General features: G+C 37.5%; 1 protein-coding gene across 5 annotated transcripts in view; it reads left to right on the top strand.

Moving 5' to 3' along the window:
• def8 (differentially expressed in FDCP 8 homolog) overlaps positions 1 to 26,840 on the top strand; it is a 99,507-nt gene that overhangs the window by 22,962 nt on the left and 49,705 nt on the right. For all 5 annotated transcript variants that reach the window (XR_010898537.1, XM_067419902.1, XM_067419903.1 and 2 more), the window contains one exon: positions 21,765 to 21,862. Coding sequence is in view for 4 of the 5 variants with exons in the window: in XM_067419903.1 (XP_067276004.1) it covers positions 21,765 to 21,862 (98 nt within the window). In the remaining variant the exon portion in view is untranslated. The remainder of the gene's footprint in view (positions 1 to 21,764; positions 21,863 to 26,840) is intronic.

Here is a 26,840-nt window from a genome sequence, read left to right as displayed (position 1 = left end):
TCTGCAAAAACAGTTTGAGGTAAATAAATAATTTTGTAATGTGCTGCTGCTGTGGCTGGATGTGCAAATGTTTGCCCTTTGTTTCTGTTTGATAGAATTGTAAATATATCTATTAAAATACTGAAATTATGCTCTATAACTCCTCCCTGAACCTCCTGCTGCCCTGTATCTCACTCTCTCATTGGCTGTCGGTGTAATTTTCAGTCAGAACGCAGTTCACACAGCAGGAGTTTGAATCGCCGACAGGTCCAGATATTTAGCATGCCAAATATCTCACCGGCGTCGGCGACTCGTCGGCGATTCTCTCTGATCGCGTCTTTGATTATTCACACTGCGTGATTGTCACTCGCGTGCATGAGCACCGATTTGCCTGTGATCTCGGGCATTTGTCGGCGATTTCACAAAACCTGTCGGCGACTCAAAATCGGGGCAAAAATCGGGCAGTGTAAACTAGGCTTAAGGGAACACACTCCTTTCTCCCATGAAGTCTTGTGTACTCTTATGACCGAAGTTTCAGCCATCATCAACGCCAGACCTCTCATTCCTTTATCCCAGTGACCCAGAGTCCCCATTCATCTTGACTCCAGCAGTGTTGCTTACTCAGAAGGGAGCAGTCCCACCTCCGACAGGGAAGTTCGGTGACGGGGATCTTCTTCTTAATCAGTGGAGACAAGTACAGGCCCTTGCCAACGAGTTCTGGCTCCGATGGAAAAGGGAGTACCTACCAACCCTACAGAGTCGCAGGAAATGGAATAAGACATGTCGCAACATGCGTTGTCTTGTTGAAGGATAACCAAGCTGCTCAAAATACATGGCCTATGGCAGTGGTCACCTCTACTATTCATAGCCAAGATGGAAAAGTACCTACAGTTAGTTTAAGGATCACTGCTCAAGGTACTCCAAAGACCTTCACAAGGCCCGTTACAGAGGTCGTCCTACTGTTACCCTCAACAGATTAAAGGTTTATGCTAAATTTGAGCAATATAGACAGTGTCATAGACACCAAGCGGGGAGTGTTCTGCCCTTGAGGTATTGTCCTTGTTTTCGTAATTAGGACCTCTAGCGGTCAAGTATGGTATTGCAGGCTGAATCAGAAAGTTAGTTTGTAGAGAAAAAGCACATGGTAAAGATTGTTCCAGCTGCAACAATCCTCTGTTATGTTTCGATTTCTCCTTAGCAAGAACTGCCTATAAGTGGTTTATATTTTCTATGTGTTACAATATTCCCAACAATAGATTTGGCCCAAATCCATGTTGATTTAAAACGATATATGATTACAAAGCTTTGATTTCAATTCGTAGACTAGTTGTTTACTGAAGACGTTATACGTCATTGTAATTAAGCTCTGTCAGTCTTTGTATAAGGGACAATTTTCTTAATGTATTTTTTGTGCTTATTTTCAGTTTCACTCCTTTGTTCATGTTTACATGCTCAACCAGAGTCTATTAAACAGAGCTAAGAAACTATATCCTGACTCTCATGTTTTTCGTGACGGGAGTTTGGCTGGCTGTCTAATTTTGGTTAAGAACACCAATTGGAGGACAGTACAAACAATAAAAAATGTTACTTGAACAGCAAATCACCATATTTCTCGGACGGATCATGTGACAGGAGAAATAATGCTGAAAATTCAGCTGTCATCACAGGAGTAAATAATATTTTAAAATGTATTTTAATTTGTAATAATATTTTGCAATATTACTGTTTTTACTGTATTTTTTAATTAAATTTTTATGGCAAGCATAAAGAGACTTCTCTTTATGGTGTGGGGGGGGATTTGTTGATTTCAAACACAAATTCAATAAGCACAGTGTGGAAATTATTAGCAACACTAACATAAGCTCAGGCTAACTAAAGTAAAACCTTTAAAGGAGAACTATTGCTCATATGCTCCTTTTAATCGTTTTTATAATATAAGTAATATAAATTTCAGGTGTCCCTAGAATATGTCTGTGCAGTTTAGCTCAAAATACACCACTGGTAATTTATTATAGAATGCTTTAAGCCCCTATTTGGGTGGGAGCCAAAACATACTGTTTTCATGTGTGTATCTCTTTAAATTAAATGCAGCAACAGAACTGGAATCTCACACAGCGAATAGAATTCTCAAATATGGATTAATGCTAACTGTTCGTGGTTAAACTTAATATCCAGAACACACAACTATTGTGCTTTTTATGAATGTTTGCAAATTGGCTTTCTGAAAATGCTTGTTAGCATGCTGTACAGCTAATGTGGTTAAAGTTACCATTGTCTCTGACTGTGTTCAGAGTCCAGAGCTATGTCGTAAGTTTGTTATTTTCAAAAAGTAATTATGTGTTCTGAACATGAAATTTGATCACAGACATTTGGAATTGTTTCATCTTTGAGAATTAACTTTTTTTGTGTGCAAATCATGTGTTTTACTGATCCGCGTTTGTAAAGCACTCCAGTAAGAAATTATTCATACAAATATTATATACAATTTTCTTGGACCCATACCTTTTATAAATTAAATGAATCCATTGAATTCTCAGTGGCTCACTGTTGGAAGTTTATGGAGTCTATTATGTTATTTTGATACTGTGTATTTGAACATTCAAGCACAAAGGCACGAAATAGAACTCAAGTTCAATCGAGCTCAAACTGACCTAAAATCGGTGGGTATGACTCTTTGTTTTTATCTGCTTCATGTGCCCGTCAGCTTGCTGTTCCACAACTTCCACTCCAACAACAGCTTTAGTAAAATTACCTGTTGGCTGGGGATTTTACTGACTAACTCGATCTTGTAAGCTTTTTTTATTTTTTAGAATTTATATGTATCGAAGATCGTTCTTTGCATAACCATTTTCAGATTAGTCTACACTGGAATGTACACTAGAATTTGGTAGCCTAGACTACCCGTACCTGTGACATCAGCTGCCACTGCGACTGCAGCTGTCTAAGCGTGCGACTCAATCAGCTCCCTGGTTCAGTAGTCAGGGCACTATTTAGGACATAAGTCAATGGGCTGACTTCCTGATCCGTGCCCTAAACACTGAACTAGGGAGCTGATTGTGATGCACCCCGAGAGATTAGATCATGCAGCCCTCATTGACGGACACACATTTTTTAAAGACAGCATGTCATGTATTTTTAATATCCAGTATTCCTCAAATAACATTCTAGTCCCGACTTTGTTAAACGAAACAATGAAAGGTACCCTAGAATGAAAAATTTAATTAACCTTGCCATAGTGAAATAATAAGAGTTCAGTACATGGACATCACATACTGTGAGTCTCAAACACCATTGCCTCCTACTTCTGTAAATCTCGTAAATCAAAAAAACCACAGAAAAAAAAGTGCTTCATTCATATGCACATTTATATGCACGCCCCCAGCATTTGCATCTGTCCAAACATGTGCATTGTCAGGCAGAACTGATGAAGCCGAAGTGCACCTGAGACCCGCAGTGACGGATTGTTTGACAGCTGTCAGACTCGCAAAGATGGATAGTGACTGGAGTGACGACAGTAGCTTTGCAACAGAGCGGTCATCTAAAGTAGAGGACCTCTCTCCACCACCTTCACCTGAAGTGGAGGAGGGTGAAATGTCTGTTTTACTCCATATATTATAGAATTAAGCTATTAAAGCGAGCCACTTTACTGAACTGCTGTGAGCTGCTGAAATAAGCCAATCAGAGCAGAGCTCAACATTAATATTAATGTCCCTTCCAAATAAGGCAAAAACAGAGCATTACATCCTAGGGACAATTTATAGGGTTGTAAATGGACCTGTAAAACTGTATCTGGACAAATGTTGCCCTTAAAGGACAACTCTGGGGAATTTTTAAATTTATTTTGATCATTATACCTTTGTGAGTACAGTCTATACACACACACACACACATATATATATATATATATATATATATATATATATATATATATATATATATATATATATATATATATATATATATATATATATATATATATAAAATGGTTTGGTGCTTGCAACACAGTTTTATTACAGTTAATGCCCACAGCCCCCACTCTTAAAAGACACAAAATGCAATTAAAATGTCTGTCCAACATGAACAGCGCCCTTACATGACAACGAGATGCGTTTAGCCACTTAGCCATAGTTTACATTCATCTAATCAGTGTTTTCGACGGCTAGCTGTATCTCGCGCTAAAGTCCTGTGGGAACTCAGCGGTAGTCGAAAAAAAAAGGCAGTCCAGTTGTGAGGAGTATTGTGTGTGTTAAGCACGATTATTTTATTACTGCACATCTTTCCTCAAGCTGTGTGTGCCTAAATGGAAGGATAAATAAAGTTTACATTACCTGGTACATTATTATTGGTTGCACCCGTCTTCAACCACGGAATAGCATTTTTCTTCAACTGGCCCTGCTGTGTTGTGTCTGTGTAAGTTAGTCAAGTGTTCGCTGCAAATTTTCACATTTTGTTGTGTAAAGGGTTAACAGCTAATGACCCAGGACCAGTAGTAAAGAAATGAAGACCAAGAGTCAAGATTGCAATTAATTAAAAGAAAAATTTACTTAAGAATAGTTTGCAGTTTTAAAAGCAGAAGCCAGCTTCAAGTCTCACAAGGAGTTCATAGGCTGCGCTCCCTCTCCCACCATCTCGTTGCCCCGCCCTATCGTACATACAATTGTCCCAACAGTTATACCATTTTCAGGGTCTTATTCAGGTCATTATTGCAGTGTGGATGGTTCTGATTGGCTCAAAGACAATGCACAGTCATGGTAAATTTCCATTTTTGTCAGTTAATCTGATGCATGTTTCCATAGACGTGTCACTTGTTGATGCTTTCACCCTGGAATTAGGCCCATAGTGACCTTCCAGATCTGGAGCAGAGCCAGATTGCCCAGAAAAACAAGTCTACCCATCTCTTAGGATGCCCATTGTACACCATTCTCAACACTGATCTGTAACATAGAATATTGTGCATATACACAGATACACAGTCTCTCCAAGGTTGGAGCTGATTAAGCTCCAGTTCTAACCAAAACATGCTGATAGCATGTGCTTTCTTTCAGTGAGAGGGACACACAATGGTACAGGCAATATTCATCTTGACTTTTTAGTGTTTCAGTAAAAGGAAATATAAAAGGAATAAAACATAATAAATTAAATGAAAGACAAACCCATATTTCATCTCTGGAAGCGGGGCTAGGTGAGCAAATGCTGTTACTGCACTCCTGACATGTTAGGGGTGTGTGATGCCTCAAAAATCCAAACACACAACCTTGTTGCAAGTGTTTAGTGACACATCACACATCTCTAGGCCAGACCCTCAGTCACTCCTTAGGGACCAAATATACAGTTTAGAAAACAAGAAACATTAAGCAAAATCAAAAAACTGGAAAGAATCATTATAATATTATAGGAAGATAAATATAGATTAAGGTTTTGATTTTGAAGTTAATTAGGATGTGTGTACTATATACAGGTATATTGAAGCGGCAGTGGATTTCAGAATTACCCTTTCAGTTGCCAAAATTCGGAAAGGCACAAATGCGAACCATTTCATCTTCACTTGTGAGCCCGATCGGATCAGCACGCTATGATGTCCGGTTCACGAACGAATCGTTCATTTTAACCGGTTCTTTTTAACCGGTTCTTTTTAGTGAACTGGGTGAACCAGTTCACCAATTTGGACTGAATCGTTCTAAATGGTTCACGTAACGTCTCAAATCAGCGCTAATCACAAAAGTTACTTAAGTTACTCACTTTCTGACATGAGTGACAGTCCCTCCGAATAGAAATAAACTAATGCCTTGAAGTATATGTTGTAACTCCAACCATTCACTCAACTGAGACATGTTTTGCTGAGAGAACCGATGAACTCACAAGCAGCTAACACTGAGCATGCGCGTGTAACTGAACGGGTATTTGTCCTCGGATCAGCAGTACAGAATTGAAAACCGTTTCTCTCTGACACATTCAATACTGAGAACCGACGAGCTGATGAGCAGAGCCTCTTCATACACACGATGCTCTTCTCGACTGGACTATTTGCCTTTTTCCGGCTACAACAGAGTTCCCACGGGACTTCAGCGCGAGACACAGCTAGCTGCCTAAAACAGGTGAATTTAAACAATGGCTAAGTGGCTAAATGCATCTCGTCATGTAAGGGCCCTGTTCATGTTGGACAGCCATTTTAATTGCATTTTGTGTTTGTTAAGAGGCACAAAAAGACACTCTTTATGTTTATGCCGCCAAAGCTGCCTTTTTAGCTGAGTGGGGGCTCTGGGCATTAACTGTAATAACTCCGTGTTGCAAGGACCAATCCGTTTTTTTTCTTCTTCTATAGACTGTACTCACAAAGGTATAACAATCAAGATAAACTTAAACATTTGCTGGAGTTGTCCTTTAAATAAGCCACATACCCTCTATGTAGATATCAGAGAACAATTTAACATATTGTTTCAAATCATTCTAGGGCACCTTTAACAAAATGATCACTAGTCAAATCAACTAAATTTATAACGAAATTTGTAGAAATTTGAAAGTGTCCCCAACTGAGCAAGCCAAAGGTGAGAGTGGCAAGGAACCAAAACTATATTAGGGGCATAATAGAGAAAAATAAACTTTGGGAGAAACCAGACTCAGTCGGGGTGCCAGTTCTCCTCTGACTAATTAACAAACAGTGTATGATTATTATTCTGGCAACCTTACAGGTCAGGAGTTATATTAGATCTGAATATTCGAAAGATTGGAGGCATCACGCCGGAGATGGGTTTATTGAGGATGACATATCGATTAAACAATTAAATAAAAATAATCAAAGTTGTCATGATTATTACAGCCAACAACAGAACAGTTATAACATTTACGTAGTTGAGACATTTTATCACTAGCAGCTCTAACAGGATAAAATGACTAAAATGTGTGAAATCATTGTAAACATGTTGAAATAGGCAACCTTTCAATGATAAATAAACATATACCTACGAAATGAGGATATTTTTCGGCTCTATAATATTAAACACAGCATGATATAATGTTCTAATGTTTTTGAAAAAAGTTGTTCTGCTTAACAAGGCTGCATTTATTTAATCCAAATTACAGCAAAACAGTAATATTGTGAAATATTTTTTTATAATTTAAAATAATTGTTTTCTATTTGGATATATTTTTAAAATGCAATTTATTCCGGTCTTCAGTTTCACATGATCCTTCAGAAATCATTGTAATATGCTGATTTGCTACTCAAGAAACATTTCTTATTATTATGAATGTTGAAAACATTTGTGTACAATTTATTTCAGGATTCTTTGATAAATAGACAGTTCAAACAACAGCATTTATACAAAATAGAAATCTATTGAAACTAAGCATACACTGTAAAAAATGTACTGTAGAATTTACAGGAATTGCCAATTTACAAAAAAGTTGCCAATAAAATCCTGTACAAAAATGTTATTTATTGCTGTAAAATTGAATACAGTATAATACTGCAAATCAATTTACAGCTAAACAGTGTATGTGAAATACAGTAATTTTTTGTGTTTTTTTACAGTAAAATTGAATTAAACTTGTATTTTATTTTACAGCAATATTTTGTATTTTCACTAAAGTACAGTATTTACCTGGCAACAAAGTTGCCAATAAAATCCTGTAAATATTTTTTACAGCATTGTTTTGTAACTTCACTAAAGTACAGTATTTACCTGGCATTACCCATAATCCAAGATGATGTTTGTAATAGTTTAACATTAAAAAATAATGAAAATAATAATTTTAACAGTAAACTGTAAATTACTGATTTAAATGCAGAATAAACACTATCTGAATACATTTACCAATGGAAAAAAAAACAAGTCAAGGGTGTTACAAGTAAATATTTATTAAAACTAGCAGCAAGGCAGTGCATTTATTAAATCTGGCATTGCAAGGCAACAATTTCAGTCTTCCGAAACTGTTAAAATCTTACTATAAAAATGACATAGTATTACAAAATAATCACAAAGTAAAAATAACTACAACCATTTTAAGACATATTTTGAGTAGAATATTAACTTTCAATAAAAATGAAAGTCAATCAACGTTTTTATCCTATTGAAATTCACTGCAATGTCTTTTCTTTTTAAAGAAAAGCATTAAAATAAAATGCTAAAATCAACAATATTCCACAAATTCTGTTGTTTGAGCTTATGTTCTTTTAAACTAAGAATATTTCACCAAAAGACAACTTAATATATACATACTTAAAGTTCATTAACCTTCATGAGCAACACATGAGGGTTGACTTGTACCTCTCTGAATCTTTTCCACTTGTCTTGGCTCCAGGCAGTGAGTGATGTGATTCCAACAAAACATCTGCACAAAAATATAAGAAAAAACTTTAGAATTTTTTTCAAAAAAGGAATAAAACTAGCTCAATAAAATAAACGCAAAATGCCACAAATACAATACATCAGCATTTGTTGCACTACTAATGTATGTAGTACTGTTAAATGAAATTGAAAATGTTGTCATTTACTCACCCTCATGTCGTTCCAAAACCATAAGTCTTTTAATCATCTTCAAAACACAAATGAAGATATTTTTATAAATATGAGAGCTAATGTCCCTCCACTGACAGTCTACACAACTACCACTTTCAAGGTCCAGAAACTTAGTTAAGACATCATTAAAGTAATCCATAACTTCAGTGGTTTAGCCTGAATTGTAAAAAGCAAATAGAGTGTTTTGTTTGTGCAAAAATAAAATATTATACAAAATTTTATTTTCCAACGCATGTTCACGAGAGCACCTCAATGCATGCGTGTTGTGTTGACACGAGAGCGGACGTTGTTACATGAATTTAAAGTAGTAAATTATGGTATTATACACAAACAAACTTACACTTATATCGCTTCATAAAATTAAGGTTTAACCGATGAAGTCACATGGATACTTTAATGAGGTCTTTACTACCTTTCTAAGGTTTTTGACTGTCAATGGAGGGACAGAAAGATCTCACATTTCATCAAAAATATCTTAATTTTTGTTCTGAAAATGAACAAAAGTCTTACGGGTTTGGAATGACATGAGGGAGAGTAATTAAATGACAGAATTTAAATTTTGGGGCGATCTATCTGTTTATCATACAGTACACACATTTAAATGTACCAGTAATCAAACCAAGTAACCTTTTTTAGAAATAAAAGTAGTCAAGTAAAGCATGTTACCTTTGAAAAAGATTCAAGTGTGCAAAAGATGCCTGCTCCCGGGACACCAGACTGAAGTTGAAATAAATCCAGCCACAAAGCTGAGGAAGTCACAACCACCTGACCCTTGAATAGCCATCATCTGCAGGGTTCACCTGAAATGAATAAATAAAAGCAATAATGTAACCTACAATATAACAGTAGTATTTCAATATAAAATGTAATCTAAAATACAATAGCTTATCAAATGATTTACAATAGAATTAATAATGATTTACAATTGCCTACCTATATAATAAGTTTCAGAAACGTGTAATGTCAAACTTTTCTCCACATCATCTGCTGTTCTTTGCACCTAAAACAAATAAAAAGATAGTGTGAATTTTTTAATGCATTTCTGTTATGAGATCAAAATACACTCCCGAAAAATGCATAATGTTTATTATTATACAGTTTAGTTCCAGTGATACATAGCATAGAGTAGAAGCAGAATGTTATTTCTATGGTGCAGACACAATTTCTCCTTTAAATGTAGGTTTTAATTTGAGATCGATATGGGACAGTTAACACAAGGGAACAACCAAGTAGAAATTTCACATATTTTGCTGTTCGTCAGTTATTTCAAAAGAAAGATACTATGACAGTCGTTCGCATTGGGTTTTACTTTAAAATGTAGTTAAACACTACTTTAAATGTTCTCAATAAGAATATTAAACTGGCGAAATGAGAAAATGCATTATTTAATCATGCTTTGATCGCATTTGCTTATGTTTGTCGTCAGCTGAAGCTTAACACACGTCATTTTGTCTCCTCTCATTTGAAATATGAGAACGTGTGCTCTCTCGACAAGAAGTTCACTTAACTAAATACATAGCGAAATGAAACCATAAACTGCAGTAGCCTATTCATCCATGTTAAATAATATTATATAATGTCTATTTATGTCGTTTTTCGTCGATGCTTTTACCTTGTTCGTCTTCGTCTTCGTCTCACCATGGGGTAGGCTACCGAGTCAAAAAGCCTCGCGCCTGAAAGAAAAATCTTAAAGTTAAACGACGTTACGTTTCTAACCAAACGTTATGTATGGGGAAACATTGATGTTGACAACTTTTACATGTAACTTCTAAATGTCGTGTTAGCAAGATATTGCTATATTGCTATCCTATAATGCCACAGCACAGTAAGTTATTGTGAAAACGCATAAGCTACAGAAACAACACCTCCTTCTTGTAAATGAATTACAGTTGATATGGAAATATACAGTTAACAACTGTAAAACAATTTACCCATAATGCATTGCGAACTACAGCTGCATCTTGTAAAATGCTTAAACAGTAATATTCTGTAAAATTTTGCTGTAAAACTACAGCAATTTGTTACAGTGTACAAATACAAAGCAAATATATAAGCAAATATAAGCACACTATATTTTGTCACCTATTTTTAATTTAGTCTTAGTCTCGTGGTAAATGTGCTTGTTAGTTTTAGTCATATTTAGTCATTCAGATATCTTTTTAAGTTAGTCAAGTTTTAGTCGACTAAGTCTTGTCATTTTAGTCTAGTTTTAGTCAAAAGAAAACTCAGTATATCTTAGTCAAGTTTTAATTAAAATATTTTAGTCTTTTTTAAATAAATTATTTCTGAGATTATTTCTAATACCATTTCACTCAAATACGCTTGATGAATGATTTTTGTTGACTGCAACTTTGTTAAATTTATCTATTTCGATCAGTATCAATTCATATATATTGCCTACTGTACATATAAGGAAAAATGAGTTTGCCTTTTTAAATTATATAAATAATTAAATTATATTAATTATTTAAATTATATTTGCTCATTAAAGGGTTATTTCACACAAAAATGAAAATTTGATGTTTATCTGCTTACCCCCAGTGCATCCAACATGTACAGTGGAGATCAAAATTGGAGAACAACATACAATTTCTTAAATGTCAAGGTCACTGCTTAGTCCTTTTTGAAATTATCCTAACAGGAGCAGAAGGGCAGTTTTTTAAGCATATTTCACAAGTTAAATATATTCTGAAGTGCAGTATATACAATTTAAAGGGTTACTTCAGCGATTAGCATATGGCTTTGTATCGGTAGAAACCCTGGAGTATAATCAAATGATTGTGCTCCCCCCCCTCATATCCCCCTGAGACGAGAGATTTATGCATTTTATTTCTGGAAAAATTCCTCCTGTGACACAAATTGACAATATTTGCATCATCTTTGGACTGTTTGGCCAGAGACTAAAGATTACAACCAGCAGATTGAGCTATTTTCCACATGTTTTCAACCCGCACATAGGGAATGGGAGATCACACTCACAGCACAGCTCGCATTGTAAGTGTTTTAAATTCTCAAATTAGTTTCTATGAAAATTAAGCTTCCAAAGGCATGAACTAAAAACGCACCAGACTAAACACGCCTTGTGAATGTAAGCCACAAATGTGGTCGCGATTTCCTCAGCTCTCATCACGAGAGCTCATTAGTTCATTTATGACGTTAAATGTAATCTGACTCCTAATCTGAGTTAGTGCTGTGAGACTCACGTGGCAACTCGATCGTTATATTGAACAGACACGTTCAGTATTTAATTGTAGTGTCTGTTCTCTAACTTAGTCACTGTAATCCAGTAGCGGTGGCTTTGGTAATAATCCGTAATAATCTGGCAAACCCTATTTAACTTGACGCAAACTTTCCAATTTTCTCTGACTTTGCAAGATGGCAAGCCACTCTAAGGTTACTAAAACTCTACGACACTAGGTTGTCCAGATGAAGGCCGAAGGGATGACCCTTTCGGCTATTGCAAAAGAAGTTGGACATTCCAAATCTGTAATTTCTAGAATATTGAAGCTTCACAATGACACTAATTCATTCAAGTACCCAAAAAGGTACGCAAGACCAATGCACGAGAGGACAGGACAATGCAGAGACTTTCAATGTGGAATCGGTTCAACACTGCAGCTGGAATTAATCGCTAGTTCAGAGCTGAACACGGTAAAGATCTGTTTTGCCATATAGTGTCTTGTCATTTAAGAGAATTCAGACTGAATGCTCACTCTGCAGTGACCTCTTATCAGCAGAAAGAATCAAAATGCTAGACTAACCTTTGCTGAGGAGCATGTTGTGTGAACAGAGGAGAACTGGTCCAAAGTTAATCTTAGTGAGGAATTCAAGTTTAATTTATTTGTGTCTGATGGGAAACATTATGTTCAGCATCAAACTGGGAAAAGATTGAACCCAAAGTGCCCAAAGAAGTCAAGAACTGACAATAATATACAAAAATGTGTACCTTGAATGCAATGTAAGTCGCTTTGGATAAAAGCGTCTGCCAAATATGTAAATGTAAATGTAAATGTAAATGTAAAGTCAGTGAAAGATAGAGGAGGAAGTGGCATGGTTTTGGGGATGTTTCTGCAGCAGGAGTTGGGCCTATTATACAGTAAATGGCAGAACCTGTTTATCAGAACCTCTTTCGGCAACATGTGGTTCCTTCACTGCGAGCATCTTCCAATCAGCCCGCATTTTTTATGCAAGACAATGCCCCCTATCAAACTGCAAAACGGGTAAAACAGTTCCTTGAAAGTGAGAACATCGAAATAATGAAATGGCCAGCCCAGAGTCTGATCTAAACCCCATTGAAAATCTATGTAAAATCATTGCCGACAAAGTTATGGCTAAGAAACCCACTACAGTTACCGAACTGTGGAAGAGACTGGAAGAAGAGTGGACCAAGATCACACCGGAGCAGTGTGAGTATATAGTGATGTCCTGTGGAAGGGCATCTATACCTCCTACTAATTTATGACTGCTGTAAGCATTACATTTTAGTTGTAATGTTTTTTTTGTGCTGCATTGGTTATTGTTCTCTAATTTTGATTACAGTGTTTTTGACAAAATAAAGGTTTTTGTTGGAGTACCTTGGTATTTTGTAAAACATGATAGCAGAACAATTGTATACCCACAGCTAATCGTCCTTCAAACTTCAAGCAATAAATATCAACAATATTTCTGAAAAAAATCTAATGTTTCTAAATTGTTCTCTACTTTTTATCTCCACTGTAGGTGTCTTTGTTTCTTCCCTTGAACACAAATGAAGATTTTTTTTAACTTCAATCGTTGCTGTGTGCCAGTCATATAATGGTATGAATAGGTAACAAAAAAAAAGAGAAAAGCTTAGGCAACGTGCACAAAAACCCTGCTGCTCCTGACGACACATTGATTTCTTAAGACACAAACCGATCGGTTTCTGTGAGAAACCGAACAGTATTTATGTGAAACCTTGATGAGTCAAGTTTTCCAATCGGCTATAACTTCCGTCTGATGAGGTCAAAAAAAGGCGCAATAATAGATATACAGTATGTAGATTCCTCATTCGACCGATCCGCGCAGGCACTAATGAGGAATTTATATATATATATATATATATATATATATATATATATATATATATGATTGCGGCGGTTTTTGACCTCACCAGACGGAAGTTATAGCCGATGGGAAAACTTGATGAGACTCGTCGGGATATGAGGTAAAAAAAAAAAAACATATATACTGTTTGGTTTCTCACAGAAACCGATCGGTTCGTGTCTTAAGAAATCAATGTGTCGTCAGGAGCAGCAGGGTTTTTGTGCATGTTGCCTAAGCATGTTTTTTTTTTTTTTTTGGTCTCATAGAATGGTTACCTATTCACACCATTAAATGACTGGCACACAGCGACGGTTGAAGTTAAAGCCCCACTTGGCTACTTTTGCTCTCGGGGTCCCCCTACAGTTTGGAAAAAATAATGTCCTCAACTACTGTCGTAAGCGCTGTAATCCTACAACAGGGGATGCCATCGCGCGTGCATTTGTTGACATGACAACCCTGATAGCCCTGAACTAGTGATGCGTGGCTCGTCTCATAACCCGCGGACCCCGTATGTCTATTTAATGGTCGCGGGTGCGCGGCGTGTTGTAAAAATATATACAGTGGTGCGGTGCGGGCCAAATAACTTCATAAAAGTGGCGCTGCGGATCGGTGCAGCACATGGTGCAGCACTAACAGTTCCCCTGAACACTGCAAGAGGATTTCGAGTTCTTCTGGCGGCGCGTGTGAAATGTCTTCATCCCAGGTAACGTTACAGTCAGTGGCATATGCTTCAGCATGTCATATGAATATAATTTCATGGCTTTTATTTTTTTCAAACGCCAAATAATCACGATGCTCACGTTTACAAGCCAGCGTCATTATAGTAGTCTATTGGTTACCGTTTTACAGAATCTATATGATACTTCAGTTCAATGTTTGAGTGGTAGCTCACCGTAACAAGCAGGACAGCATCGGTCGGGCACGCCTCCTCCAGCTCACGCCGACGAGCAAACCCTGGTCACATTTTGATCCTAGTCCTGCCTTTAATCCCATCACTTTTTCGTTTCCTCTTATTGCTTTCCTCCAACAAAACATTTTCTTTCTTATGTGTCTGTGCTGCTTCGGACATGACTATATTATCCGACGAACAAAGTTGTGCTCGCACGTCTGAATGTAAGGAAGTGTGTGTGTTGGTGGAAGTGACGTATATGCCGTAAAGCAGTCGAATTTTGTAGTTCTTTTTGTTCTCGGGTTACTACCCGAAACCCGAAGTTTAAAAGTACGATTAAAAACGATACAGACCCCATCAGGCTATGGCAGACGTGTCATTCAACCTATTGTAAGTCGATTTATCATCACAAGAGTCTTAAAAAATATATTATGAAGGTTGAAAAGTTACCTAGTGCTGCTTTAAAAGTCTTCATTTGTGTTCTACTGAAGAAACAAACACACATGTTGGATGCACTGGGGGTAAGCAGATAAACATCTAATTTTTGGGTGAACTAACTCTTTAATTTTCACTTGTGTGTGCTTATATAAGTATCATTAAAAATATTAGAAAAATATTAGCTTCTGAGATTCAGAGAACCCGGCACGTGAGCCGCCCTTAGGGAGCTCAGATTGTGCTCTGCTCATAAAAGGTGTTTCGCTATGCGGTGAAGAGAGTCTGATCTCAGGTCGCCCTGACGATTTATATACGTCATGTTGTACATGTTGTCTGTATGGACCAAGACGTGGTGGTTCTGTATGTGTGGAAGGAAAACTCAGCGATAGGGCAACCGCTTTCATCTCTAGACAGTTTATGTGCAGCCGTTTCTCTGGTTCCGTCCACAGGCCGGAGATCGGCTTGCCCTCGTGTAGGGTGCCCCACCCCCGAGTGGAGGCATCTGTCGAGCCCATAGGCACACCCCTCCGATACCACACCGTCTCCCTCCAAGTTGCCAGAGCACTGATACAGCTGTGGTTCACTTCGATTGGAAGTTGGCCACGTTTCCATGCATGAGGCGGAACGCGGGCATGTAGCCAACGCTAGAGGGGGTGCATGTGTAACAGTCCCAGCCTGAGTACTGACAATGCCGAGGCCATAAGGCCGAGCATTCTCTGAAAATGTTTCAGGGGAACGCAATCCCCGACTTTGAATGTGGCCGGCGTGCTCTGAACAGATTCGTGGCGTAAGCCACGCTCTCATGAGTTTCGAGTCTAAAACTGTGCCCAGAAAAGATATCTTTTGGGTGGGGGACAGTGAGCTTTTGGTGATATTGATCCTGATAAGTGGTTGAGGAGCCAGGATCTGTGTTTTACTAGCTGTGCTCGGGACTGGGCTATCACCAGCCAGTCGTTGAGGTAGTTGAGTACACGCATCCCTTTCAGCCTGAGTGGGGCTAACGCCGCGTCCATGCACTTCGTAAATGTGCGGGGTGCTAGGGATAAGCCGAACGGCAGGACTGTGTACTGATAAGCCCGTCCCTTGAAGGCGAATCTCAAGAATGGCCTGTGGTGGGGGGCTATCTGAAAGTTGGAAGTATGTATCTTTCAGATCTATTTTGATAAACCAGTCCTCGGGGCGAATGTGCGCGAGGATCTGTTTCACCGTCAGCATTTTGATAGAGCGAGACATCAGAGCTTTGTTCAAATGTCTTGGATCTAGGATGGGCCTGAGCCTTTCGTCCCTCTTCGGGACGAGGAAGTATCAGCTGTAGAAGCCCGACTCGCTTAGGGATGGGCAAAGGGGTCCACCGCTCCCTTCTCTAACAGTTTCGAGATTTCAGTGCGAAGCACGTGACTGAGGCTGCTTCTCACCGAGGTCTCGACCACGAAGCGAAAGCGCAGGGGCCTGTGAGCGAACTGTAGCGAGTAACCCCGTTTTATTGTGTTCACAACCCAACTTGATATGCCGGGCATGGCCTGCTAGGCCTGAGCCCGAAATGATAGTGGTTGGAGCTGGCACGAGTAAAGGTTGCCTACTGGAGGGAACTCGGTAGCACGGCCATTTTGTGTTTGTGACACAGGGGGCGGCGTGCTTGTGTGTGGCGGTGTGCACTGTGCAGTGGGCGCCGGAACATTTAAAGCATGAGTGAAAGGGGTATGTGAGTGTAGGAGTGCATACTGAGAAGTGGGCACATTTACTACAGAGAAAAAGCTCTTTTTGAGATTTATTTGGGTCACCGTGATAACGTCCAGGAAAGGGACTTTGTCCGCGTCCTTCATTTCGGTCAAGTTCAGCCAAAGGTGCCGCTCTAAAATCGTCAGGTTTGCCATGTTCTTCCCAATGGCTTGCGAGGTGGCTTTAGTAGCACAAAGGGCTAAGTCCGTCGCGCTGCGAAGGTCCTTCAAAGTTTCAGAGTTGTGGACAGACTCGTCCAAGGAGCGGAGAAGTCTGGCCTGGAACACCTGAAGGACAGCCATTGTGTGAAGAGCAGAGGCAGCAAGTGGTGCGGCAGGGCTTGGAGGGGTGCTGCACCCTGGCCTGCCATCCTCTGGAGGAGGGCGGGCAGAGGTGCGCGGCGACAGCCTCTTCGAGGGAGGGAAGAGACCTGTATCCTTTTTCCTTCGCGCCGTCGACAGTCGAGAGTGCTGGGGAAAACGAAGACTTAGCACAGGCAGAGTAGGGCGACTTCCATGACTTTGTTAGTTCGTCATGTACTTCGGGAAAGAAAGGCACGGGCTTCTGAGGATTTCAATTACAAATGAAAATTATTATATTTCCAGCCACAAACTGGCTCTAAATTTGCCTCTTTGCATTGGAATTCTCTATTTTAACCTTAATCACTACACTAATAGTAATATAAATAATAATAAAAATATTAGAAGAAAAATATGTTAAGTGCTCATTAATTGATCATAATTATTGCACAAATAATTTTTACTACCAAAAGATCTCCTCAATGTTCAATAAATGTTATTGAACTACAATATAGAACATTTAATTTAAAATGAGTTAAGGTGTATGGTAATATGTGACCAGTCACGGAAAGTAGGGACACAAGTCGGTTCTGGGGCATTTTGAGTTATTCACAGATATTGAAAGTGTAGTCTCCAAGCTTTCCAAATATGTGTAACAAATGGAAATCTGATAATATTTGGTAAAGTTGTGGCCATCTGAATGTAGGCCTTTAGAAAAGTCTCTAAAGTCTTCTAAAGTTTTGCAGTTCTCACCTGCTGGGAGTGACAATAGGGCTCATTTACATCTCATTTAGATAAGCCATACCATACCCCCTGAAAGCTGCATGGTTGCTAGTAACGACAGACGCAAAAATCAGGAAAAATCAGACCGCATACTACTAATAATAAAGATGCTAACATTGCCATCTAAAAGCTCATTATAGTAGTGTTTTTTTTGGCAAGTGATACGATACTAACGGTTACAATTAAAACGACAGTTAAGAACAATAGGTAGGTATGGGAAGGTCTAAACATGAGATAACGTGTTTGTGTTCTTAGAATGAACACAAAACGACACATTTTGGTGTTTATAGAAAAACACTCCATAAGAAACAGAAAAGTATTCTTGCAAATCTTGTTGCCTCCAATGAAATAAGTCGTTCGGGCACACTTTCTGTTTCCCGGGGTCTTCTTAGTGGATGTACTGTGTGTCTGTTCGAAGGGGAAAAGAGACAGAGAAATGGGTAAAGTTCATAACCGTGGCTGTAGTGTGGGGGTAAGGCGCATGTCATTAAGTTTAGACGCAAATCGATCAGTGGTTCGAATCCGCCTTTTGCCACACACTCTAACTGAGAAACACTTATTGATAAACACGTTAGATGCTTTATTTCCACTAACATTTTCTCAATTTTTTTGAAAATAAATGCCTTTCCGATCTGATATGTGATGGGAAAAGGGAGTAGAGATTGTGGCAAAATGCAGATTCAAACCGCTGATCGAGTTGCGTCAAAACTTGATGACATGCGCCTTTACCCCTACACTACAGCCACGGTCAAAGATTAGAGCCATTTCTCTGCCTTTATCCCTGTCAAATGTTACTCTCGATATAGCCTCCGATTTCTTACGGTCCAACTTGTTGCAACCTGATGCCTGTCTGATACATTCTTCCTCTTCTTCATCTTCGCTCAGTTGTAGATTAGGGTATAATCCAGTCTTATTATGCCGCTTTCATCGTCGCTTGGATCATCTCTACAGCCGGCCAGAGCGCTGCATAAATAATTAGCCAGATTATTAGCACAGACAAAACAAGGCGATTTCAACCTCAAAATATACGCTTTAAAAAATATACAATTAATGCCATCTCAAACACGGAGAGGCTTCTTCATGCTTTCAACTAACAGATTCAGCAAAAAAGCGAAAATCACATAATTAAAAAAAAAAGCCCTTGTTTCTCATTTTTCTCAATAGTAGAGCTGCCGACTTGTGTCCCTGATTTCCGTGACGGGTCACTTATATGTATGAGTGAGTGTGACAATATTTGCTAACATGGTTGCATCTCAGTCACTCTCCATAAAAAAACTATACTGTAAATGTGGTTGACGTAATAATCAATGCCTGTATGAAGCGGTTGTCTATTCAATGTATTGACAGCGCTGGGTTGTGTGGAACTATTGAGAGCTCCATGAGCTACGTGACCACGCTGCCGGAAGATGAAAGCATGTTGCAACTTTGTTATTCAACGGCTCTGGCTTTATTAAGTGCGCCAAAACGCTATTAATTGTTTGAATTTCGCATTTTAACTTTACAAATTTGGCATGAGATTTACTTGAGCAGAGTGAGAGTGTAAGACAGAGCCTGAAAGCGTGTGCCTCATGCAAAATGCGTGACAGTTGGCAACTGTTTTCTTGCTCCATGCAGGCTGGCAGCAACAAGAGTATGAGAGCTGCTTGAGCAACAGCGTGAACTCAGCCCTGTCTTCCTAGCCTGGTTAAAACCAGACCATTCTGAGTAGTAACTGAGTTATGGTCAGGGAAATCTTCATAGACAACTAATTTCCAAAGGGGCGTCACCAACAGACATTGCTTAAATGCCTTTGGGCGCAATTAGATAGACCTAAAACCAATCAGAACGATGAAGGAGATGACGATTGCAAAGTGGGAGAAACATTTGAGACTGTGATAGCAATTCTCTGTTTGTGATTTTGTGGAAGATTTTGCAATGGCTTCTGACGGCTTTTGCCGTTGTTGTAAAAGAAATATGATAACAGCTGGTGTCCACTGCCACTCCATCAAAATTTTGCCAAATTGGAAAACCTAAATCTCAGACAGACTGAAACATCTCGGATTGACGGTCGAACAGAAAACATCAAACTCTGATTGCATTTGCCCCTTATGTAAGGCATTTGTATTGCAATTAGAATGCAATTTGCAATATTTTGAAAATAAAATAATATTGATGAGTCTTTGGAAATTTGTGTCTCACAAACTTGATTAAAAAATCTCAAATTCAGTCATTTCAGATGTGTTAGAACATTTTCAGATTTAAGCATAGTAATTTAGTTATTTAATTACAATTTTTAAATGACTAACGTTACCAGATCTAATCTGAGGAAATAAGCACTGAAAGGCCAGATACAGAGCTGCTGTGTGGTGTTAGCACATGATCACAATCGCCATCCTAAACAGTGTAATTCACATCTGGTAGCCGAATGTTGTTCTTTTCTCGGGTTTTTACAAAAAGAAAAGTTTAAATTGCTTAAAACAGATGCAGTAACTGATTTGAAAGAGTAATATCCCATGGCATCCATCTTTGTAATGTTCAAAATTTGCTTCACCGTCACTCCGCTGTCGTCATCGTGTAAAGCCTGCCCCAACGTTTCTGATTGGTGCTGCGATTTTGATGGATTTGAATGGGCTCTTTGCCAGACTACTTGCAGAGCAAATCTAAATTTGCCAGGAGTTGTCTTGGTTTTCCCAGGCTACTGTCTTCCTGTTTTAGTGGAAATTACATCAACACATTGAATAATGCTGCAAACTTCAATGCACTTCATGGGCCATGCTCTCTCATCCCCATGATGGAAGCATAATTTGAAATTATTGGGCTAAATATACAGTATGTGACTATAACAGCTTATTTCAGGACTTAGGAGAAAGATCTTAACTGTAGATCTTATCTTATCTAATCTTATCTGTTTGATAACCATGACAATTTAAGTTAGGACCGCATTTAGGAAAAAGGCTTACAGAATGACATTTCTTAAATGCATAATCTTATCTTAACTATGAATAGGAAATGGGTATTACAGAAGCATCCTGACTCGACAAAAAAAATCCTAAAAGTAGTCTTAACTTTAGGACAACCCCACTAGTGTCCTAACTTCAAACCTTTTTGAAATCCAGTGGTAAAAATCACAGTACAAAATTTTTTCGAGAGTGTTACATTTATTATATAAGATGAAGTGCAGTGATGTTTTGATGGTGAAGACCCAGAGAATGTGCTGCGCTTTGGTGGCAAAATGCTTGTAAATAATTACAGACTACCAGGACACATGATTTTGCAGTTAGTTGACAAATTGGCATAAAGTGTCTTTGATACTGGACGTTCGATATCCTCAAATTTAAGGACTGTCTCTAAAGTTACATACAATATTGGTATGCCTACACATTTCTAGCTTCAATAGCATTTGAACGGAATGTCACCTATGATATGTCATAATCATAGCTGACACCTAGATGAACACTTTACAGATAGTTTTGATACAGTCATTCAGTTCAAATGTTTTGAGATAGTTTTGAGACAGTTTAAATGCTATTGAAGTTAGAAATGTGTATACCAATGTCGTACACTGTAAAAAACAACAAAAAAAGTCAAATAGGGCACAATGTACTGTATAAATATGAAGGAATTTTCCATATTGTTTTTTACAGTTGTTTTACTGTATTTTGAATTACATGTTGCATTAGTTTGTGTTTTAAGGGTTAACAGAAATTTCTGTAAAACTACTGGATAATGTACTGGCAGAAAATTACCATTCATACATTCTCTTATAGCTTCTCTAATAGCAATCTTTACCAGACTGTAAACATTCTTGTTGCCAGTTGTTGACTTGACTAATATTTTTGCTTTGTTTATTTTGCTGCCTGAAACTCATATGTATACTGCTTAGCATGAAAACCATTTAAAGTTTGTTATTATTGAGTATTATTGAGACACACTCACTTAACTACAGTTTATACTTTCCTGACGTTAATGATTATGTGAAGTCACGCCATGTCACGCTAACACAGTAGCTAGCAAAGATGTGATTTAAAGTGAGAAACAGGAGCTCTTATTTAAAGGAAAGATCAGTATGTGATCTGAATAAATATCTTGTGCCCACAGAGGTGAGGTCGGAGATCTTTTGCTCTGAATCCAAAACTCAGAGTTCAGACCGTGCAATGGATCTTGGCTTGGCTGAAGACCACTTCTCTCGACCTGTGGTAAGCTCTTATTGCTTTTAATTGTGCTTAAGCAGTACTTAATACTGATAATGTGTGCAGATTGGCTTACAAGTATCTATATGCTGCTGATGACCAGTATAATGCTGATATATGCATAAAACTATTACTAGCAAATGGGGCCACACAACATTGCTGAGAATTGAGCCCTTATGAGAACAGACATTAACAAAGCTGTCAGTAGATTCTAGAACTGTTACATAAGGGAAATGTCACTTCTGTTATCTATTTATGTTAAGGGATGACTGTTGTGTAACTCCACTTGCACTGGTATATGTACATCTAATTTGTGAGTTTGGCATTAAAAAAGGGCCTCTTTTAGAAGCTTTATACTGAAAACTGCCTAAACAGTTAATTGTCAGTAGACTAGAACAAAGGTGCAAATATGACATAAACCTTTCTGATGCATTTTAATTTCTTATTAACAGTAGCGAATATTTTAAAAAATCAGCTTGGTCATACAATTTTTTTTGCGCCCAAGTAGCAGTGCTTTGCCTGTGCTTCCCCATAATATAGTCCCGAATCAGTATCTGCCTAGGAAATCGCCTCGTCTTAATTTGCATCGCTATTTGTACTCATTGTGAATACGCCGGCCACAAGAAGTAATTAGGTGTTTGTTTGTTTTTTGGATCACTATTACTCAGGACATGCTAGCTGGCAACATAGGATTCCATTCATTATGCTAAGCTAAGGTAACAATGCAAAGCCCTGCCAAACTAAAACAATGCATCCACTGAGACAAATATGCATTTGCCCGCATATCTAAATGTAGGAAAGAAGTTGAATAAGCCCTATTTCTAAAAACGGTGAAGTGTTCCTTTAAGTTAAGATCTTTCTGTAATATTCCCCCAGAAGAACAAACTCATGGTCATATCTGTCTCAATCTCTGTATGAAGTAGTAAGTAGTATATCTGTAGTAAGTTGTCCATAAACCCTGGACTCTGCAGCTAGCAGTCAATCACAAACTCTTGTGCAAGGTAGTTCTGTCAAAATTGCTCAAAAATGGCGTTCGAATATTCCCTGAAAATCAAGCGTTTTGTGCAAGCAATTTAAGGTCGTGACTCTTGCCCCAATTATAGCAGGCTTCATTCAGTGATTGAAACAAATATTATTAATATTAATTTAAGTTTTACAGCATATTGAACGCTCTGAGCGAGCTGTGCTAAGCATGGAGCTTTTCCTTAACATGAAACGGTAAATAATCAAAGCAGTGCATTTATCCTTTATTCATGCAATATCTATTCAGTCAGTACAGTAGCCTACACTTTAGTAATGTTTCTGTTTAACGTTAAATAAAATGAGGCATGGTATGCTAACTGTATTTTAGCTTGCGTACAACTTTCTCTCGCGGCTTAACAATTTTACCTCCTACTGACCAAAATTCAAAGTGCTTTCAGACATGGCTTTTTAGATTTTGGAGTGTTAAAATCGCTTTCTCTGCTGCGGTCATTTGGGCTCTGCACTTTCTGCCATCTTCCATGCAAGACGCGTCAACATTCAGCAGTGACTCCTGTGACCTGTCCCTGAACCCTATGAGCGCGGGATTTAAAAAAATAATAATTCCAATATTTATTTTCGTTGACAGCCCTAGTGCAAGGGTGTAGGTTTGGTCTCAGCTTTGGTGGGGACATCCCACCAGGTTTGCCCAGATTATATAGTCTATTATTTATGTTACTGAGTATTAGGCATGTGCCGATATCATTTTTTCATGTTGCGATTAATTGCTGAAGTTTTATCACGATAAGATATTATCACGATATTGAAATAAGTTGCAAAAAAAAAGTGTTTCCATAGCATAACAGCTTTAAGAACTATTTTTGTAATAACAAAAATAACTGAATGTTTAAATACAATAATGCACCACAAATATATATAGCTCTGGAAAAAAAATTAAGAGACAACTTAACACTTAAAATCAATGAGAAATCAATGTTAAGTGGTCTCTTGATTTTTTTTTCAGAGCTGTAAAAGTACAATTTTCAAACAGATTAAAGTGCAAAAGAATTAGGCTATAAAGAACAACAGGCAGGCTAACAAATTACAATAAGGTCTCATTATTTAATGCATTAACTAAGATTGAGCAATAGTTACATTTGGTACAAAAAGTATAATGTTTTTGGTAATGTTAGTTAAGAAATACTGATCATTGTTAGTTTTATCTTAGGTCCATTAAAAAAGTTATTTTGATTAAACAGTAACTAAGAAATTAACATTACTTAGAATAATTAATTCTTTATAAGTATTTTTCAATGTCAGTTTGGTAATAATGAATTAACATGTTAACTAATGAAGTTGTATGTCTCAAAGTTTTACTGAACAATAACAAATAATTAGAACAGTTCTAATCATTAGGGCATGTTGTAGTCCAGATTAAAACATTAAAATGTTTAAGTTTGACAATAAATAGCCTATTAAGTCTTTAATTATTAAGTATTTGGTGCTGTGATGAACAACATTGAGATTACAAAAAACGAATGGCTGTTTTAAAAATTACACTCGGTTGCTTTTGTTTGCGGGTTTCCGGGGTAAGCGGTGCATTCTGCAGTTCATCAGCGCCCTCTGCTGTCACTGAGCGGCACTTCATTAGTTTGTCTCCTTCACTCGTTCATGTGCTTCTCATTTACACCTGAGCGCCTAATTGTTAATAAATTATTATTTACTATATTTTAAAGTGCCCACGATAACAGCATCGTGCATATTCATTATCGTGATAAATTGCATTATCAACACTTGTCTACTGAGTATGGAAATGCACCATAGTTTAGGAATGAATACGTCTATTAATTTATGAGGCTCTTCAGTTCAATCCAGTACCATAATAATAATAATAATAAAACAAAATACTCTTTAATTGCCAAGTTCATAAATGATTTTCAAAACTGATTTGGAAAGAACAAGACAAAAAACTTATTTTCAACACACAAACTTATTTTCAATATAAAAAGTGATTGTGGACTGGATTTTTTTAAATACCTGTTATGACAGTATTGAGCATGTCAAAGATTAGTAACAACTTTAGCTTTGATGCCTTGTTAGTTTTTGTACATGATCAGATTTTTCTCCCTCATTTACTGTTCGTGGCTGTTTTTGCCCCATTGACTTCCATTATAACCATATTTTTTTGATTGCAAAGCCCTGACATCATATAATCATGCATTCTTGATTGCTGGTGGTTTTCCCTTTTGGGAAGAGGTAAAATGTGTAATTTTTACAGTTGATCAACAGGTGGAACCATTAACCCTTTAGATAGACCTGTACTAAAAAAAAAAGGTTAGTTCCGGGCTTTTGTAATTTGTATAGTATAATAACTGCATATAAAAAAGGGAAAACATTTTTTTTTAAATCTGATGCTGCACAAAAACTAACAATGCATCAAAGCCATTGTTACACGATCACTTTTTATATTGAAAATGTTATTTTGTGTGTATGTTTTTTTTCCCAAATCAGTTTTTGAAAATCACTTATGAACTTGGCAATGAAAGAGTGATAAGAGTGACAATTAAACAATGACAACAGCTCAACAATAAACATGGAATCAAGTATGTAAACTTGCAACAGAACACATTTTATATTATTTTACATTTGATTATTTGATTTATTTCTAAACAACTCTTTAGTAGCCTATTGGTGCACTTTAAAGGGATAGCTCACCCAAAAATGAATATTCTGTCATCATTTACTCGCCCTCATGTTGTTCCAAACCTGTATGAGTTTCTTTCTTCTGCTGAATAAAAAAGAAGATATTTCGAAGAAAATTTGTAACCAGGCTGCTTTAGGTCCACCATTTAGTTCCATGGTAGGAATGTGTCTTCATATGAATTTAACATAAATAAATGTATACAGGTTTTGAACAACTTTAGGAACTTGGGTGAGGAAACTTAGATGAGGAAATTGACTGATTTTTTATTTTTGGGTGCACTGTGTCTTTAAGCAGTCATTCTGAACCAGTAACCACTTTACTGACAATTCTGAAATTTTAAAATATTTAATTTTCTTTATTAATTTTACTATTATGACTATAATATTATATAATTAATTGTCCCATTTTTATCTAAATATTTTTTAAATGTATTAATTAACCGTTCTAATGTCTAGAAAAACAAGTCTGCCAAGCTTTGATAATGTATGAAATATTATATTAATATATTATCCATTAAAAAAACAAAGAATAGGCCTACTTAGAAGCACAGATGTTTCCGTCATCGCATGCTGCTTTAAGTTAGAGTCTGAGACACTGACATGCTTCTCTGCAAAGTGTGCAGTTTGTCTTAGGTTCATCATAAGTTACTGGACAGACCCAGATACTTTTTTGTCTTTCTATTCAGCCCTATATCTTGAAATCATCTTGCGTTCAAACGGTGGACGCGAGCTCGACATGTTTTTAAAAAACGTGCAAATTTCCAGCGCATGTTCTTGAGACTTCGTTGCTATGGCAGCAAAGACACTAAAACACAATCTTGGGACGTGTCATTTTTGATTGTAAATATGGGACGATTCCGTATTTCAAGGGACGGGTGCAAGCGTTTCATTTGTTTCGTCCTGTTCGTCGGAATCGATCCATATGCTATTTTAAGGGCGCATGCTTGACCATAATGTATAGCGTGCACAACGCGCATACACTTTGCTCATGTAATCTACATAGATGCAACAGTTATTTTTGCAAACCATAAATTGTTACACTAAAGAAATATTAACACATGAGATGACGGAAATCATTGTGGTGAGCCACGAAGATGTGAAAAAATAGGCATAAATCTAGCTTACAAATTATTCAGGCTAATTGTAGTGAACCGCTCCTGGCGTGCGCCTGGTAAATACGCCATAATAATAGCAATCCATAATGGAACTTGCGCACCTGCTTTTAAAGGGAATGTTGGATGACGCTCTGATTGGTTTATTCACGTTACACCCAAACCACACCTATGAATAATGAAGCTACTTCAGACCAACCCATTTTAGA

The sequence above is a fragment of the Pseudorasbora parva genome, chromosome 16 (assembly GCF_024679245.1).
Source record: "Pseudorasbora parva isolate DD20220531a chromosome 16, ASM2467924v1, whole genome shotgun sequence".
In the NCBI taxonomy this organism is placed as follows: domain Eukaryota; kingdom Metazoa; phylum Chordata; class Actinopteri; order Cypriniformes; family Gobionidae; genus Pseudorasbora; species Pseudorasbora parva.
This window is presented reverse-complemented; position numbering and strand designations above follow the sequence as displayed.